The sequence below is a fragment of the Cicer arietinum genome, chromosome 7 (assembly GCF_000331145.2).
Source record: "Cicer arietinum cultivar CDC Frontier isolate Library 1 chromosome 7, Cicar.CDCFrontier_v2.0, whole genome shotgun sequence".
Lineage (NCBI taxonomy): Eukaryota > Viridiplantae > Streptophyta > Magnoliopsida > Fabales > Fabaceae > Cicer > Cicer arietinum.
Window position 1 is genome coordinate 60,947,242 of NC_021166.2, and position 18,732 is coordinate 60,965,973.

The following is an 18,732-nucleotide window of genomic DNA, read 5'->3' on the forward strand; positions in this document are numbered from 1 at the left end:
TTTTTGTATTTGCAAAACTTTGGATAAGTTATTTATTATTAAGGAGAATCAAATTAGAATTCGGAAACAAATTTTAGCTATACTTTTTTGTTTTTTGCCCAACTCTAGATTATTATAGTCTAATTTTTAAATTATGTAAAACCTAACATTTTATTTATTAGTAAAACTCAAATTAGTTTTACTTGATAAGGAAATATAAATGATTAGGTGAGAAATAAATGTGAACATGCAATTAATGAAAAGAAGAGAAAAAGTTGGTAACCGTTATTACTATTTACGAAACCAATATGAGCACTAAAAATAGACCACTAGGTAAACGTCCAAAAAATATCTAATGGGTAAATCGATTAGTCCGGTAACAAATTATATTCACCGTTATTCAAAAATTTAGTTATATATAACAAAAATTTTAGATTTTATAAAATAACAGTCAAATTTATTAAATTATTATTTTTAATGTCAAATATTTAATTATCTATATAATATATTTCTGAATTAAATTAAAGATATATTTTTTATTTTTTTATTATTTTAGTTCTTTTTACTTGTAACAATATCGAAATTATACCCTATATCTTCCCATTTATACTTTTAATCTAATTTTTTTTAAAAACTATCTATTTCACTTTTTTTTTTATTTAATAAAGATTAATAATTTTTTTAGTATCTCACTCAATTAAATTTGAGTTTTGTGTTTCAATTTTTTTTTTTTATTTTATATATAAAAAAATTTGTTTTAAGTTTTCTGTAATATATTTATCTTTCAAAAAACTTTTAAAAAAAATTATGAAATATAAATGTATTTTAGAAAATCTAAACTTTGTGTATTAAAAAATTTAGAAAAAAATTAAAAAAATTTCAGATACACAATTGTGTTTTTGAAATTTGAAATTTGTGTTATGGAAAACTTTTTTTTACATTTTATAGAATATAAATTTTTTAAAAAAATCTAAACTTTATTTGAGCACATTAAGATTTCGAAAAACTTAAAAGTAAATTTTTCAAGTTTCTAAGAACATAAAGTTTGGATTTTTTTAAAAATAAAAAGTAAAATTAGATTTGTTATTAAAATATCAAAATAGGAATATAAATATAAGAGTATAGAGTAAAATTTTCTAACAATAACTAAGAGATCTATTATCCTTTATTTTTAAAAATATATTTTTATCAATTAACAGTTTATCTCCTCTAACATAAAATAAGCACACAATATTTTTCCAAAATAAGTTGGCCTTAGTTTGTTTAATTGAAAAATTCAATAATTTTAGAACCAAGTTGAATGGATAAAAAATTGAACATGAAATGAAAATTGAATTTCAAAAGGTTACTTTTTATAATGCCATTTGTGTGCATGTGGCTAATTTCAAAAGGGAACCCTAAACAAAAAAACCAAACCCCAAAGAAATAATAAATTAAGGAATATTACATGTTGCAATCACATTAACTAACATTTTCAATTTGATTTGGCAGCTGTGATACATCCATTTGCAGAACACATAGCCTACTTTATGCTATTTGCTATTCCATTATATACAACAGCAATTACAAAAACAGCATCCATAGCATCATTTGCTGGTTATCTTGCCTACATTGATTTCATGAACAATTTGGGTCATTGCAATTTCGAGTTCATTCCAATGAAACTCTTCTCCATTTTCCCTTTCCTCAAGTATCTAATGTATACACCATCGTAAGTATCTAACTCTTTATTTCTTTATCAATTTTTGTTTATAATTTTTTTACTATTTTATACTATATAAAATTATTCTTTTATTTATATTATAAAAGCCTATTAAATCTAATCGAATGGCTGTGTAAAGTTAATTTTTATATAAAGTAAATATTTTTATTGATATCACAATATTCAATAAATTGGTTACTTTTCTTTTAAGTTCTTTGCAATAGAATATATTTTTCGGTTGTTCAATGAATGTCAATTTAACAAAAAAATAATATATATAAAATTTAAAAAGTATAGTTTTTTGATATTTGAAGAGATAATAAATTTCACTCTAATTAATTTAAAATATAATTTTTATTAATTTAATTTGTCTCTCCTAAAAAGAAAGGAAATGGTATTAAGAAGGTGAATACTTCGTATATTCTTTTTGGGACAAATTAATATCTCACATCTTATCTTATGTGCATACGTACATGAAACAAGTGTAGGCTGGTAAATGGTCACTAAGTAAAAAAAAGTGGCGGTACACATTTTGTTACTAAAAAGCAGACAGGTTAATAATTAGGGTGACAAGTGTTGGTGAGATGAGTTCAATTGCTTTCCACCAATGATGGAAAAGTTATAGTGGTTGTGAACCACAATGGCTGCTCTCTTCACAATGTAATAAAAGAAACAGAGAGAACAATAATGACCAACATTTTTAAATCTTAATTTTGGTTATTTTAATTGTTATATTTGCATAAATAAAATTATTCCTATTTACATACCATTTTTTTATAGTTAAATATAATATTAATTATTGTTTTGTTAATAATATTTTTAATTATTTAGTGTAAAGAGAAAAATTTTAAACAAAATAATTATGAAAAGTATTATAGAAAAATATAAATAATTCTATTAAAAATAATAATATTTATTTGTTATCTTATTATGTGTAAAAAAAACCTTAAAATGAGAACTAAAAAAAAACAAGGTATGAGCAAAATTTAACTCCTTTCTAACTATTGAATACTAAAGTTTTAATATAATTTCTATGTTCTATAATAATTATCATATTGGTAAGAAAAGTTTTTCAAAAAATAATTGTTATTTTTTCAATTTTTAATGTAACATCAGTTATTTTTTTACCTTTTAAATTATTTAATTAATATTAGCTACAACTCTCCATTGATTTAATTTAGTGGTGAATGTTAAAATCTTTTTGTAAGTATTTAATAAGTTCAAAAAATTTCTTTAGACATTATCTTCTCACTTTACACCCTAAATTTTTTGTATAAAAAAAATTATTTGCATCACTCCTAAATTATTGTTTTTTATATTACATAAATGATAATAAAAATCAATCAATATTTAAAAATGTTAATTTAATAATATTATTTTTCTCTTTCTTTTAAATTTTGTTTCATATTAATTGACACTTAAGAAATTTTTCTATAACTTTAATATTTTATTTCATATTAAAGTTTTTTAAAAATAACTTTTTATAAATATAAGTTTAACAATTATACGAACATACTTTTACAAAAAATATACTTATTTAATTTAGTAAAAAGAATACTATATATTAAAACGTTTCTTATTTTTGGTTCTTTCTTATATTCTACTAGCATTTAGACGGTCACATCATGTCCTTCTATCAGCCTTTTATTTATTGTATAGTGTATATATATTTCTGTACAACTTTAAATTATGATTTATAATTTATTTATTTTTGTCATATACTTTATGCAGTTAAATGGGATTATTAACATGTTGTATGTATCGAGCCTTTTTTGAAGGAAATTATTATTAATATGAAAGGCAAAAGTATTAAAAATAAACGAAAAAATTATGATCGGTTATTTTCACTCTTATCATCCTATGTTTTTTTATAAAATAAGGAAGTAAAAATTTCACCACTCAATAAAAAGCTAACTCTTATATATACAACACCATTTTAATACTTTGTTTCTACCATTCATTAATTTCCTTCGTTTTAAATAATTGATCAGTAATCTGATAATTAAAATAATTCTTAAATTAATTTTACTTATATTTTAACATAATTTTTAAGAGGTAATATATAATGTAGCAATATTGTTATTAATTGTCTAGTTTATATATAACTATTAAACTCATAATAAAAATAAAAGAGAATAATTAACAAAATATGTTATGTGACAGGTTCCACTCTCTGCATCATACACAATTTCGGACAAATTACTCATTATTCATGCCAATTTATGATTACATATATGGAACTGTTGACAATGCTACAGACACAACATATGAAACATCATTGAAGAAAGAAGAAGCTTCACCAGATGTTGTACATTTAACACATCTTACAACTCCTGAATCTATCTATCACCTAAGATTGGGATTTTCTTCCTTAGCTTCCACACCACAATCTTCTAAATGGTACCTCTATTTGATGTGGCCATTCACTTTTGCCTCTGTTCTTGCCACTTGGTTTTATGGCCAAACATTTGTTTTGGAGAGGAATTCTTTTAATATGCTCAACTTGCAATCATGGGTTATACCAAGGTTCCATGTACAAGTAAGATTTGAATTTAGTATAATATTATTTTCCTTTAAATATGATTTTAACCTTTCTAATTATGATTTTTTTTTGTCATATAAATTTTTTATTTAGATTTATTCAAATTCAAAAATTATTACTTTTAGTCTTTGACGCGGTCCAATAAACTATGTCAGAGATAAAAAACAATAATTTTTAAATTTGTAAAGAATGAAGTTACATAAAAACAATTTACACGGATAGACTCAAAAAAAGTTAAAGTTGTAGAGAATAAAATCATATTTAAACTAATTATTTTTCATTTTTAAGGAGTAAAATTAATGCCTATGAATAACACTTTATTTTTTTACTTTTGTAGTATCTTTTTAAATGGCAAAGAGAAACATTGAATAAACTTATAGAAGAAGCAATACTTGAAGCAGAGTTGAGCAAAGTTAAGGTTTTAAGTTTAGGTCTTTCAAATCAGGTGAGTCCCCTATTTTTTCAATATTTGCATAGTTATTATTCTTTTGCATGACTCATTTCTCATTATTTTTAATGATCACTAGCTTTCTTTTTCAATTAGTTGCAACCACTAATGACTGATTATAAAACTTTAAATCATCTATGTAGTCTTTAAATTAGTTTGTGAATTTTTTTTTTAACATATTTTAATTTTACTTGTTAACAAAGATATAAGATATTCATGAAATAAACAATTCTTTGTATTTTTATAAATACACAATTTCTTATCAATTACTTTAAAAGTCTTACGTCTTCTTATTTATTAGCAAATTAAAATGAACTATATTATAAAAAATAAAAACAAAAAACGTTTTAAAAAAAACAAAGTCATAATAAAAAATATTATAGTTGCACAATATTATATATGTTAAATTGGATGCAGGGAGACTTGCTCAATAGACATGGAGAACTATACATCAAAAGGTATCCCCAACTTAAGTTAAAGATTGTTGATGGAAGTAGCTTGGTTGTGGCTATTGTTCTTAATAGCATTCCAAAAGAAGCAAACCAAGTGCTTCTTTGTGGTAGACTTGACAAAGTTTCATATGCAATTGTCAATGCTTTATGTGAAAGGGGTACCAAGGTATATTTGTTTTATTTTATTAATTTGCTAAATTTTCTCATAAGAGGACTCTTTAGCCCTTACAAATTATATTGAAGATATTTTTTTTTATTTATATGCTTCTTTATTTATTAGCCTATTATAAGTTGAGCTAGCAATTTCAATATATTGTTTATTGAGTATTCATTTTATCACAAACTTTTTCAAAAGTGTCATTTAACTAATTGCCTTTCATTCATTTATAAACTTGTTAGAAATTTTTGGAGAACATTTTTTTTTAAAGTCTAGATTAACAAAAAATGATATTTTTTTTAGGTGACAACAATGTACACAGATGATTATGAAAACCTTCAATTAAGGCTCTCCTCTGAGTCCAAAAAGAATTTGGTTTCCCCCGGATTCAATTCTTCAAAGGTAAACCTTTCTAAGTTCTAAGCATTTTAAAATCATTAATGCTTTTAGTTTATTTAAAAGATATTATTAAAATTGAACATTTGAGTATGCAGATATGGCTAGTAGGAGACCAATGTGATGAAGTAGAACAAAAAAAGGCACCAAAAGGATCATTGTTCATACCATTTTCTCAATTCCCTCCAAAGAAATTGCGTAAAGATTGCTTCTATGGTAGCACACCAGCCATGATAACTCCCCCTGATTTGGTCAATGTAGACTCTTGTGAGGTTAGTAGATAGATATACTTCCTCGCTACTCTCTTAGAAATAATATCGATTAAGTCATTTTTTCAATAGTAAAGACGGGGAGGTCGATCACTATTAAAGTTTCAAATGACTTTTAAACATTGGTCAACAATGAACCACTTATGAATGTGGTCCACTGTAGAACCCGTCGGAAAAACCTTATATATATTGCAATGTTTTAGATTTGAGTCTTGATGGCATTGTGGTCAGGTTGTGATCTTTGATGTTGCAAAAAATCACAATCAAATACAATTGATATAATCATAATCTCGTTAGTTAGCAAAAAACATCAAAAACCTTAATGTCGCAACCAAAATCTATATTGCATATTCAAAACCTTGATTTTTATAGTCTTTAAGATTTCAAGTGAAGACGTAAAGTGAAGTTATTCACACAACATGAAGAAAAAAATATATAATATTTCATCATTTATCTCTTTTAAGATTTAATTCATATACACAGTCAGGGTAATTAATTTTATATTTATACTGTCAATTAATAACAACCGTGAAATTATTATAGATGTTGAATGTACCAGTTGTGTAAACTTTTTACATTAAAAGTGTATTGCAACTAAACTCTTTTCATTTCTTCTATTTCATGCATCTAAGCATTTTGGTTTATATGAACATTTTGAGACAAAATTTGATGAAGAAACTAATTTGAATATGCAACAGAACTGGCTTCCAAGAAGAGTGATGAGCGCATGGCGTATTGCTGGAATATTGCATGCCTTAGAAGGTTGGAACATTCATGAATGTGGAGAAAGCATGTTTAGCATTGAGAAAGTATGGAAAGCAAGTCTTCAGCATGGTTTTAGGCCATTGAAGATTAATCATCCCTTTGATTGAATAATAAGTTATTAAAGCATATCTTAGTGTTTGATGATCTATTTGCTTATGGTATTAACATGCTAGACAATATATATATATAGCTATTATGAAATTGGATTGCTTCAATTAAGACATTGCATCTATAACAGACTTTGTGGCTTATGATATGTATAATAGAAACTATTTTTAATTAATACATATTGCAGAGTGATTGTTTAGATATTATTATTATTATTATTATTATTATTATTATTATTATTATTATTATTATTATTATTTATATTATTTTGAAATTAAAAGGCTAGAAAATTGTGTATATGTTTTGATTGTAATGTATGGGCATGGATGTTGTAAAGAATTTGTTAATAGAATAATAGTCTTGTTGGATTAATTTCTAGTAGTTTAACCAAATATTTGAGAGACGAAATAATATTTTAAATTAAATTATTTAAATCGTTCATTTGATTTTTTTTAAATATTATAATAAAAAGATAAAATTATGTAAAATTCATTTTTTAATATTATGCATAGTGTAATAGCCAAGAGAAAAAAGACACGTTCAGGAGAAAAGAACAGAGAGATGTTGAGAGAGGTATGTTATGTTATGCATAAGCATAGCAAGCAAGGGTTATTCTTGAACACCAAACAAACAAAGTCTCTTTTTTTACAGGCCTCATTCATTCAAATATTTTTTATTAAAAATTCAATTTAATCTCTCACAATTTTAATGTGATCCAATTTAAACCTTGACAAAATATAATACCAAGATATGTTCTTGATAATTTTAAATGAAGGAAATTAGTCCTTGGTCTGATAAATTAGTCCTTTCTTTAATTCACCATTTTTCTTTAATTAGTATATTTTTACTATGACTCATTTATCTTAAAACTAGAGGGTAACAAAAAAAAACTTGCTCTTGTTTTTTTCCTTCTTTTTCGTATTCCATCAATTTGCAATTTGTGGGTTGATAAATCGATTCCTTCTTCTGAGTAGCTCTGACAGAGAGTTATTATGCATGCTGTATATTGTTTGCAAGGAAAAGGAAACACAAAGATGTGTAGCGAGAGATTGTATGTATTATTTCTGTAATTTTTTATGTAACCTTTTTGTGGTTATGTTATTGTGTATCTATTTTACCTTATACTGTATATAAGGTTAGACATTGATAAACTACGCCCTTGTGGAAAAAGTTTTGAAAATAAATAGAATGTACTTTTTACTCTTTTTTTCAGAAGGTAAAAGTATCATATTTTAAAATATGAGGATTAAAATTGATAAGGATTTTAAATGGACTAAAATCCAAAGCGGTATCCTGTTGTGACTAAAAACATGGTTAACTTTATTTTCAAATTTATAAAAGAGGCAAATATAATTTAAACAAAAGTTTCTTGGTTCCGCATAACAGTTAATTGATTAACTCAATTACATAATCTACTAAGGCTTATATCAAAATAATAGAATTTATATAATTATCTTGTTAATTGATTATTGTCCATTGATTGATCTATTAACAGAATTATAATTGTCATAAACAGAATTCTTACATAAAATATCATAAACAGAATGTAAAAAAAAAAATGCAAGGCAGCAATGTGCAGTGTCCACCTAACCACCAATTCTAAGACACCAAGTTATAATTGGAAATTTAATAACTAAAACAAACACCCATAAAATCTACCAAAAACTTATAAAAATAGGAACAAAATCAAGAACTAGATAAACTATGGGACATAAATTACCCCAGTAACAATGGCAAATAAGAAAAGCAGAAAAAACATTAAAGAAATGCTAAGACCTATATAGCAAATGTTAGGGTCAACAAAATGTATGAGTTCTGGTATGCTACAAATGATCATTCTGTCATTTCTCGGCTGCTATCCTGCGAAAATTTTGTACATGAAGGATGAAGTTTGAGGTGTGCCAAGACAGGTACGACGGTGGGATTGCACACATTTTAGCTTCAGATTATTTGAACTGCATAAAACAAATCAAATATCATAAGTTATTTTGAATAAAAAATAATCATATTAGTGATCAAGTGATAACCACATAACAAAAATTAAGTTATCAGAAATTTCTTTATTATTGCATGTGCATACTGTCAGTATTGGTAATTGTTGAGATTCTATGTTGACTAGAGATATGGCCAAAGTATTTCTTATATTAGCTTGGACAGTCCTCAAGTCTTGGGCTAGCTTTTGGAGTTGAGTTAGGCCTAAAGAACAAATTCTAAGATAGCAACAGAATCTATCATAGATTTGTTGTGTGTTGAGAACTCTATTATTCCACGCACATTTGTCCACGTTTTATCTACATGTCTAGATCGAATAGAGATTTGGCCAAAGTATTCCACATAAGGTTTGGACAATTATCTCCTCCTGAGCTATCTATTGGGGTTGAGTTAGGCTTAAAGCCTAAATTCTAAGAGTAATAATCATAAAAATATACACGTGTGTGAAACGATCCTTTGAAATTTTAATTAGATATATATTCTTTAACAACACAGAAAACAGAACCTTAAACTAGGGACATATATGACAACCAAGGGGGCTTCAAATTCAAGCAACATGGATGCCTCACCCAACCCCAACTATGGCTCATTGTCATCCCTTCCCTTTTATCAACATCAATTACCATATTAACAATGTTGGTGCTAGTTCAGCGTAAATCAACAATCAAGTCTTTTCCCACAAAGTGGAATCGAGGACATGGATCAATTTATGCCAAACAATTCAGTGTAAATCAAAGATGTATAGTACCTTCAAGTGTGCACCCACATAGGATCAAGAGAGAAAAGTTTCTCATTTCTTGAGCCAGAAGCTGGAGTTCTAGGTGGTGGAGCATGTACAGTAATTGGAAGAACCCATTCAGTTTTTTCCCTTCCTTCAATCAGAAGTGGATGCTCATACCTGTGTTTCAAAAACCAAAAATGAAATTTGAAAAATTCCTTGTAAGAATTATAACAAACTCAATTTTTTTTCATTTGAAGCAAGTGTTATGGTTTGTCTCTACATACTTTGTCCAATCTACATATTTTGGAGTTGTGTGAAATTCAAAGCGGAGAACCCATTGTACAGATACATGTGGAGTGGAGAAGGTCATTGGACCATCGACGGGGACAGAGAAAAGAAAACTTGTCTGCACCAAATCTGCAACGACCTCGTGATGATCACTCAGAACCTAAATGCATAATTGAGATCATATTTTTCAGAATCAGAAGCCAACATGAAATTGAATTGAAATATATACATTCTCATAGGTTTTCAATAAGTTAGATAATGACGTCATTGCCTTTTCTCTCAGAAGCAAATGGTATGTAGCTCAGTGCAAGTGCAACTATTTTGAAACATTGGTTGAAATATAAATAAGTATAGGATGAAATATAGATGAAATATAGAAATGTTACAAGCATATTTGTGATCATAAAATGGAACAAAGTTTGATTAACGGGAGTAATCGAAGGCTAAAGAAAACTTTAGCAGAACCATTAACACAGACTTTAATCTAAATGGTTTTAATGGAATGTTGGTTTTTTGATACAACCAATCAATAAAAATTCAAAAGCAGCTTGAGTAGAGGGAGATAAAACAACCAGAAACTACCTTTGTGATTGTTGGTGAGTTCCTTCTAGAAGGATGGACGAAGCGTCTATTTATAGTTTCTGAAGTTTCCAACATTACTGAGATCTGTAAAATGATAGTAATAAAAAAATCAATTCCAGTGCATTAAACACAATAAATGATTTTCCAGCTATTAATTTAAATCTCCACTGCTAATAGAAAGTAAGTCACCTCAAGGCATCTCCTAGCGCCTTTCTCGTGAAAGAAAGTAAGAGTCCCGCCTATCTGTTACCATAAATTTGTCAGTTTATTGATTTGTTAACTTGTTGCACATTATCAAACTATGCATGAATATCGTTACCATGTCACTGAAGTAATAAGTTGAATCGGAATTTTTAGGGGAAAATTTAAGCAAAACTTGATCATCAAGTCTGATGTTATAAGACCTTCCTCTAACAAAGCCTTCTGCTGCAAAAAATGTCTGAACAAAATTAACTAATGCAGAATCTAAAAAAAAATGGAAGAGCAATATAGATCTGTATCCCAAACAAACAAAAACGTTTTAGAAATGAATAAAATGCATCAATTTACATGATAAAGATTCAACAGCTCCTGCTTCCGGTGAAGAGGAGACTCCTGCATCATCTTCTGCAGAAAATTGCTTTCTGAACTTCTGTTGCTCAAATGACTTCTGGGTTGATAGGACATCTGTTTGCTAAATGAATTATTATTTGGCAAAGTATGTCCTTGGATTAAAATCAAAAGATGACTACTATGATACTATCAAATAGACACCAATAAACTAACTTGATACTATTTTAGAACTAAATTCCTACAAGAAAAATGAGTAGTTTCATAAATAAAAACACATCTAATATAGGCATAGGTTAACCTACCAGCACCAGAATCGGATAATACTTCGGCAATGGACAGTCGTGGAAGTGCTACATTTGAAGATAAACTAGTTCGGTGACCTTCTAAAGCATCCCTGTTCAATGATCTTGCAGAAGAAGATCGCAGTGATAGTGAACTTCCAAAGCCTCTGTACATATTTTCTTTCATGGGGTTATATGAAGAAACCGATGAGATATCATCCCTTGAGCTGTCATAACCCTCCTCAATACCATCATAAATATCATTTGCTCTAACCTGTAAAGAAATTATTATATTTTTACATCAATAATCAAAGAAAATGGACAGCGAGTAGAAGCTACTGGTTAAAAAAACATGTCAAGCGATGGCTGGAGTAAGCCACTCCGAATGCCAAGCTTAGTTTACCGAAAAAAGGCACTGAAAGTTTTACAATTAAAAAAAGATTAAAAGGCATTCTTTAAAGTTAAAAACAATAGGTGGCAAAAAAATTTAGGTTAAACCACAGATAAGTTTAATTTACCGAATAAAAAATATCACCAATAGCATACCCAATCAGCATCTCCGTCCATCTCTTTCCAAAATATATCCAGTTGTACAGTAGTTAATGGAACAATGTCTGAAAATATAAACACATGGATGCATTACTCGCAACATTTTTGTAGATTAAAATGCCAAATACTTTTTGCAGCCACATCATATGAAAATGTATAGGTGTATAGATGCAAAAGGACAACAAACTTATTATCGATATTTGCAATCAACTTTTATAAAACAATGAGTAAATTATCCAATTATATTGGGCTCCATCATGTTCGTCAAGTCCCGCGTCGCCTAGAGACATTACGCTTGGGTGATCCACACCTAACAAGCTAGTTTCGTTGAGTTGAGTTAAGCCCAAAATCTAATATGATATATAAGAGTCTATTTTAACAGCATACTACACTTGTCTTATCTCTTATCTTTTCGCGTTGTAAACTGTAAGGTTGAATTTGAACAAATGCCAATACCACCATGTGATCATGTGCGATAACATGATACAAAAAATATATATAATTATAAATTTACAATGGTTTTAAATAAATTCTTCTTAGGTTTTCATGTGTCCAACTTAATGGGACTAATGAGTACTGACCATTTGATCCACTTTTTTCACTGGTTTGATAGCAGAGCTATGTAGACATCAAATTCCCAAGCAACAAGTCTCCCGACTAACAAGAAATATCTCTCTCCCACACAAGATCAAAAGAAGATTCCAAATAATTTTATTAAATCCTTCCAAAATTTCATCAGTCTTATTACTTAATAGCAACCCAGAAAACAAACATGTTCTCAAGCTCCTCCTATAGCATCATTGTATATCTTTAATTTGTCTCTAATCAATTAATAAACTTTTGCTTTAAAGCTATAACAGTTAGAGTCTTGCAGACTAGGAAAATTTATAATTATTCTTCTTTGTTTAATTAGTCGACTTTTCCTTTCAAGACATAACTAACCAAGAAAAAAATCATTGAACAAGTGATTAACCAATTGCGGGTAAGGAGTAAACTGTTTCTTTCTGCGGGAAACCACGTGACAATGAAACATGAAACAATAACTGGCAGCAACAAACTTCATAATATAAGGCTAAATAGCAGCAAAGAATAACTACAATACCTATGAGGAAATATAAATCTATGGCGTAAGCATCTAGCAGAAACTATATTTGTTCTGTATTGACTTTCAAAAATAAAATAAAAACTTGTTCATCAAATGAAAAAAAAAAAAAACTTTCGCTAATTCAAAGGACTCATAGTTAAAAGTTTATGCACAAGAACGTCTTCAAACTAAATCCTTGAGAAAAATTAATACTTTTCCTAATTAGAAAAATTCAAGTACGTATGTCTCTAGAGTAAAGTCAGAAACTGTCTTAATAAATTACAGCAGACATAAAATAAAAATGAAAGTCAGCTACCAAACTTACCCTCGTCCATTGGAAAGCCACTGCTTTTCTGGTTTACCCATATTTGTAATGGAATCCGAACTTCCTGCAGAATTAAAAGTTAAAAATGTAACGCATATTAAAACTTATAACAAGACTTGGAGGAAAGTAACAACTATTAATAGATGTAACCTTTAAGTGAACATAAAAAAACAAAGACTACAAATTATACAATAGAACATTCAAGAAGAAAATTAAAAAAAAAAATGAAATTATGTCACAGCTCGCGGAGCTTCGGACACAAGCCAAAGGCGACTAAGCATTTCATCCAAACTTTCCCTTTCCCATATCCCCCTCTTAGTAACACATTTTTATGACAAGACAGAAAAATTACGATATAATATACCACAATTGTAGCTTGTTTGGACCAACTCTCTTGAAGACTTAAAATGTTAGGTAAAACTTAAAGCACGTGAGTGATCTTTTATATCACACCTCTAATGCCCCCCGTCACGCAAAAGCCTTTTGGTTTGAAGCATAGATAATGCACAGTCCATCTACCTTATGTCATAATTCAACTTTTGTTAAGAGAATAGGGACAACAATGATTGAACTATAATATGACATTGAAGCTTTGATAATATGGCATTGAAGACATGAACCAACTCTCCTAGAAGTTTAAGCTAACATAAAGGCACAACCGCACATAATGGTTTTCATATAATATATTTCCAGAAAATTCAGCATGAAAATAACACGATGCAAAATGCATTTCAGATTTTCAGTATAATTGTAGCAAGTCATTGAAAAACCAACCAAATCAGTAACATCATTTGTTGGCTCTGTGCGAGACTGTCCATTTTCCAGTATTAGCCACCCTCCGGCTATTGTACTTTTAACATAGTACAGATAGCGAATGTTTGAACCCTTGTACGATGGTGGAATAACGCTAGGCAGCAGAGTTCTCACAACATCTGCAATTAATATTATTATTCAAATACAATAATCTCACGAGTTATCAAACAAACCAGTAAATTGGCAACTAGCAAAAATTTCAATGAAGAGAAAAACATAAGAACTAACTAACAGTAAAAGGGTTCATAACAAAAGCAAAATCCTTTAATCTAGAACTTGGCATACATGATTTGCTGGCCCCGGCATTAATAATCTGGTTTGCTACTAGGATTGGTGTTGAGGAGTCTACAAAAACATGTTCACCTGAAACAAAAATGCAAATTTCAACAACAACAATACAGTAAAACCTATGTAGCACTAACCTTTCAAATTGAAGACATGTGTCAGTATCATACACCAATACAACACTAACACATGTAATTACCATTCAATTACTTTTATTTTCTCAAATTACTAACGAGGTCAGTGTTGTGTCTGGTGTCAAAGCTTTAGAGTAAAACTATAAATTTGTGTCAGACACCGACACAACACTGACACTTGTAATTATATTCAATTAATTTAATTTTCTCAAATTACTAACAGTGCAAGTGTCGGTGTTTGATGTCAGTGCTTCATACAGTAAAACTATAAATTTGTGTCAGACCGACATAATTACTTTCATTTTCTCAAATTACTAATAGTGTTTGTAGAGTAAAACTATAAATTCTCATCAAAGTGTTAAAAATTAAAGCAAAACAACCACCACACAAATGACTTAATACTCTAAAAGACATTAAGTGCAATGCAATAGCAACCAACCTCTCCTTTGTTTAGAACCAGGCAAAGGCTTCTGTGTAACAAACCATTGAGTATCCAATTTCTCAACACCTCTGATCTCAAAACTGAGTCTTTCCATCAAAAAAGAGTACCTATTTGAGGGATTTGAGATCTGAATAGTAACAATAACTGGATCACCAGGCCTATAAACTTGTTTATCAGTTTCAAGCTTCAGTGTAGGAAGAAGCTCTTCATTCTTTGACGAATTGTTATTATCCATCGAACGCGAATCACCACCTCCGAAAAACGAGAGTCTTCCCTTTAACATTGCTCTTTTGTTTCAAAAGTTGGAAAACTTTTTTGCGATTCCTTTTAAAAGCAAAAAACAATGTACATAATTTTGGGAACAATGAACGAAAAATTGCAATGAGGATTTTGGATTGAAAAGGAAATTGAAGGAATGGAATTGAGGGACTCACCAGCAATGATCTGAGCTACGGAGTGTTCCTTCTTCTTAGACGGGATCTGATCTGAGTCGCAGAAAAAATACAATATTGAAAATTAGATGTAAATATTCATATTCAGTATTTCAATATAAATTGAGATAGAAAACAAAATAGGGTATTTGGTTTTTTATCAACTCATTCATCTGTTTAATTAAGATATTTGATTTTTCTTTTTAGAGTTTAATCTCTATTCGTAAAAAGTTTTACCCGTCGTAATCATTGATAAGATGAGTAATTTTATTAAAAGTTAAATATTTTAAATAAATTAATTGTTATAATTGATTAATATAATTTTTTTAAATATTATTATATATATAAGTTAATTTTTTATAATTATTTTATAAATTAAATTTTTATATATTAATCAAATATTCTTTTAATAATATTTATTTATTTTAATAGAATTTATTATTTTTTATATTATTTATTAGGCTAAATACACACGTGGTCCTTTAATTTAATTTCAGTTGTTTTAGTTATTTGTCTTCTTTTTTTTTCTTCTATTTAATCCTTTATTTTAATTTTAAGTGACAATTTGATCTTTTAAGTTTTAAAATATCAACAATGTTATCCTTATTTTTTTTTAAAATTCATCAAAAATTTCAAGCAAAACCCATAAAATTAATTATCATCATATAATACAATTTTTTCAAATTCATAACTTAAATCTTTAAATAAACTCATATTTACATCTCTAACAACATCAAATAAAGAAAAATATGAATTTATTTGAAATTTTGAGTTACGAATTTGATAAAATGTATCTTATATCAAAAAATATAATTAATTTTATGGTTTTGTTTGAATTTTTTTTTTAAATTTTATAAAAAATAATAATATTATTGACATTTTAAAATATTAAATACCAAATTATCACTTACAATTAAAATTACAATAAAAAACTTAATTAAAAAAATAAAGAACTAATTAAATTGAGAGCAGCATCTGCATAAAGTATGTCTAATCTGTGGCTTTCTCCCCGCTTTCTCGAGTCACCCGAAACATCTCCTTCACAATTGTTTGGTCTTAATAAGTAACAAGATGAAACTTATGACTTAGTCTTTTCTATTGAAATTTTATTTCCTTCGTCCTAAAATTCTATTATAGAAAAAAATAAAATTGATTATATTTTAGTCGTTTCAAATGTTTTAATTTTTCTTTTAAATATCTTTAAACTTTGAATTTTTCAAATTTTTCAATTGTAAATTTTAATTTATATTTTTTTTATAAAAATTCACGTCGCATTGTTCTAATTAACATTTTTAATAACATATCATTATTAAGATTTTAAAATATCATTAATTCAATAATTTTAACTATTTAATAATTTAATCTTTAATTTGAAGCTAAGGATAAATTAATAAATATTTAAAATTAAATAATTAAATTATTAAACTAAGATTTTTTAAAGTTTTATAAGTGATATGTTATAAAAAATCACTAAGAACATGAATTTTTATTAAAAAAACCGGAATTAAAATTGATAATTGGAAATTTAGAAGAATTAAAGTTTGAATAAATTTTTTAAAATAATTAAAAATAAAAATTGATATATCTAGAGATATTAAAAATATATTTAATCAAAAAAATTTACTTTTTTTTTATGACGTTAAGTAATGTTTACTTTTCCTATAAAAAAAACTAAAATTGTTTACTATTTTTAATATTTATTTACAATATATTTAACCTAATAATATTTATATTTATTAGTTGAAGTAAGAACTTCGATCTAACAATATGATTTAAAGACAATTAAAAAATCACGCAGTAACTTATATGAAAATTTAAACACCGAATATCTTTAAAGAGTTTCTTAATAATAAACAAAAAAAGAAAAGTTACTATTAATGACTATCTTACAATTATTTTAATTGAAATTTAAACTTTTAAGTAGAATTTAAACTTTATTCTTTAAAATTATAAAATTACACTTTAACTATTAAAATTATGCATAGTTAAAATTAAATTTTTATCTTTAAGTGAAAATATTGCGATAGAGCGTAAAGTAGTTAAAATTGTTTTATATTAATGAATCAATTATTAACATATATCATATATGTATTTTTTTTACTGTATTAATATTATATGTATAAAAATTCATATATTTATACTGAAAAACAAATTAACGTGTTAAAATAATATTTAATCTTTTAATTTTTCCTTTTGGAGAATTCAAATTAATATTTAATATATCTTAAATTTTAATTCAACTAATAAATGTTGATATTATTAAATTAAATATTATGTTTTGATTTTGAATTTTAGATTTACAATTGTACGTAAATCTCTTTATTATTTCTTCTGCAAATTTAAAAGATATTTAGTACTCCTTAATTATGTTTGAAAGTTATAACTACACAACTTTATTTATAAACTGGTTAACCTTCTTTATTTAATTCAACTTTAATTATTACAAGTGGTGATATAGGATGTTTTCATTACAAGTAACTTTTCATGACGTAGTCATCGCGTGATTAATTGTTATTTTAGACTATATATATAATACTTTTTTCGTACTCCATATAAATAAAAATGTCATTATAATCTCTAAATGATGTGAATTTTTTTTTTTTATTTCTTTAAAGGTTCCAGTTGCGGACTTTTGTAAAGGTTAATATTTTTGTGGGGATAAAAAAAAATTGGGACCACAATTTTGGCTAATTTATTATTTTCTATAAGTCGTTATCTACTATCAAGTGGTTCTTTCAACGCTAAGTTTGTAAGCAACACTCTTTAGGTTTGATAACTACCATCAAGTAATCCTTACAAAGTTACAATATTATATTATACTCAAATAACTCATGTCAATTTGCATATTAATGTAGTTTAAATATACAACTAATAATTTTAATAAATGATTAATTAATATAATATAGTGTCATAAACTCTGTTAATATTTACTTAATGTTATTAATTATTCATAATTTAAAATATAATTAATCAATACCTTCATGTGTTTTAATAATTATGATATTAAGTCATTACAATAATTCAAATTATCTTAAATATATATATAATTTAGAAATTTTTAAAATAATATTATATATATTTTTATTTGTCATCATTCATTAAAAACTATAATTTTAAAGTTGTAATTAAACTCAATTTAGTTAAACTAAAATCGAAGTCTTATTCAACATTATTTTTAGATTTTTAGATTGTTAATATATATTTGAATTAAACAACTGAATTAGTCGTTTATAAAACTAAATATGAATCATATCATCATAACTTTCACATGTTTTAATAATTATGATATTCATTACAGTAATTCAAATTATCTTAAATATACATAACTTAGAGATTTTCAAAATAACATTATATATATTTTTATGTTATCATTCGCTAAAAATTATATTTTCAAAATTGCAATTGAACTTAAATTAGTTAAACTAAAATTGAAGT

At 26.6% G+C, this 18,732-nt stretch overlaps 2 protein-coding genes across 2 annotated transcripts in view; one reads left to right on the forward strand and one right to left on the reverse strand.

Annotated features, from left to right (window-relative positions):
* Positions 1–7,019, forward strand: part of LOC101514081 (very-long-chain aldehyde decarbonylase CER1) — an 8,315-nt gene extending 1,296 nt beyond the window's left edge. The window contains exons 4-10 of the mRNA XM_004510090.4: positions 1,471–1,690; positions 3,845–4,220; positions 4,561–4,668; positions 5,089–5,289; positions 5,584–5,682; positions 5,775–5,948; positions 6,644–7,019. Of these exons, the coding sequence (XP_004510147.1) occupies positions 1,471–1,690; positions 3,845–4,220; positions 4,561–4,668; positions 5,089–5,289; positions 5,584–5,682; positions 5,775–5,948; positions 6,644–6,817 (1,352 nt within the window). The 3' untranslated portion in view covers positions 6,818–7,019. The remainder of the gene's footprint in view (positions 1–1,470; positions 1,691–3,844; positions 4,221–4,560; positions 4,669–5,088; positions 5,290–5,583; positions 5,683–5,774; positions 5,949–6,643) is intronic.
* A 1,279-nt stretch (positions 7,020–8,298) lies between these two features.
* On the reverse strand, positions 8,299–15,457 carry LOC101513544 (uncharacterized). Its single transcript, XM_004510088.4, has 14 exons — positions 15,301–15,457; positions 14,864–15,190; positions 14,291–14,368; positions 13,967–14,124; positions 13,193–13,256; positions 11,781–11,848; positions 11,256–11,508; positions 10,951–11,067; positions 10,721–10,827; positions 10,591–10,644; positions 10,402–10,485; positions 9,816–9,979; positions 9,559–9,708; positions 8,299–8,773 (listed from the first exon to the last, which is right to left on the reverse strand). Exons 2-13 carry the CDS (start codon positions 15,147–15,149, stop codon positions 9,561–9,563), a joined length of 1,581 nt encoding a protein of 526 aa, XP_004510145.1. The 5' UTR covers positions 15,150–15,190; positions 15,301–15,457; the 3' UTR covers positions 8,299–8,773; positions 9,559–9,560.
* Between the last annotated feature and the right edge of the window lie 3,275 nt (positions 15,458–18,732).

Bases quoted from the DNA above. Each gene is read 5' to 3' on its own strand.
- LOC101513544 (XM_004510088.4), bottom strand. From the start codon at position 15,149: ATGTTAAAGGGAAGACTCTCGTTTTTCGGAGGTGGTGATTCGCGTTCG. The intron at 14,125-14,290 runs GTATGCCAAGTT...TATTAATTGCAG, and splicing joins TGCCGGGGCCAGCAAATCAT to ATGTTGTGAGAACTCTGCTG. The intron at 11,849-13,192 runs GTAAGTTTGGTA...TTATATTTTCAG, and splicing joins TGGCTTTCCAATGGACGAGG to ACATTGTTCCATTAACTACT.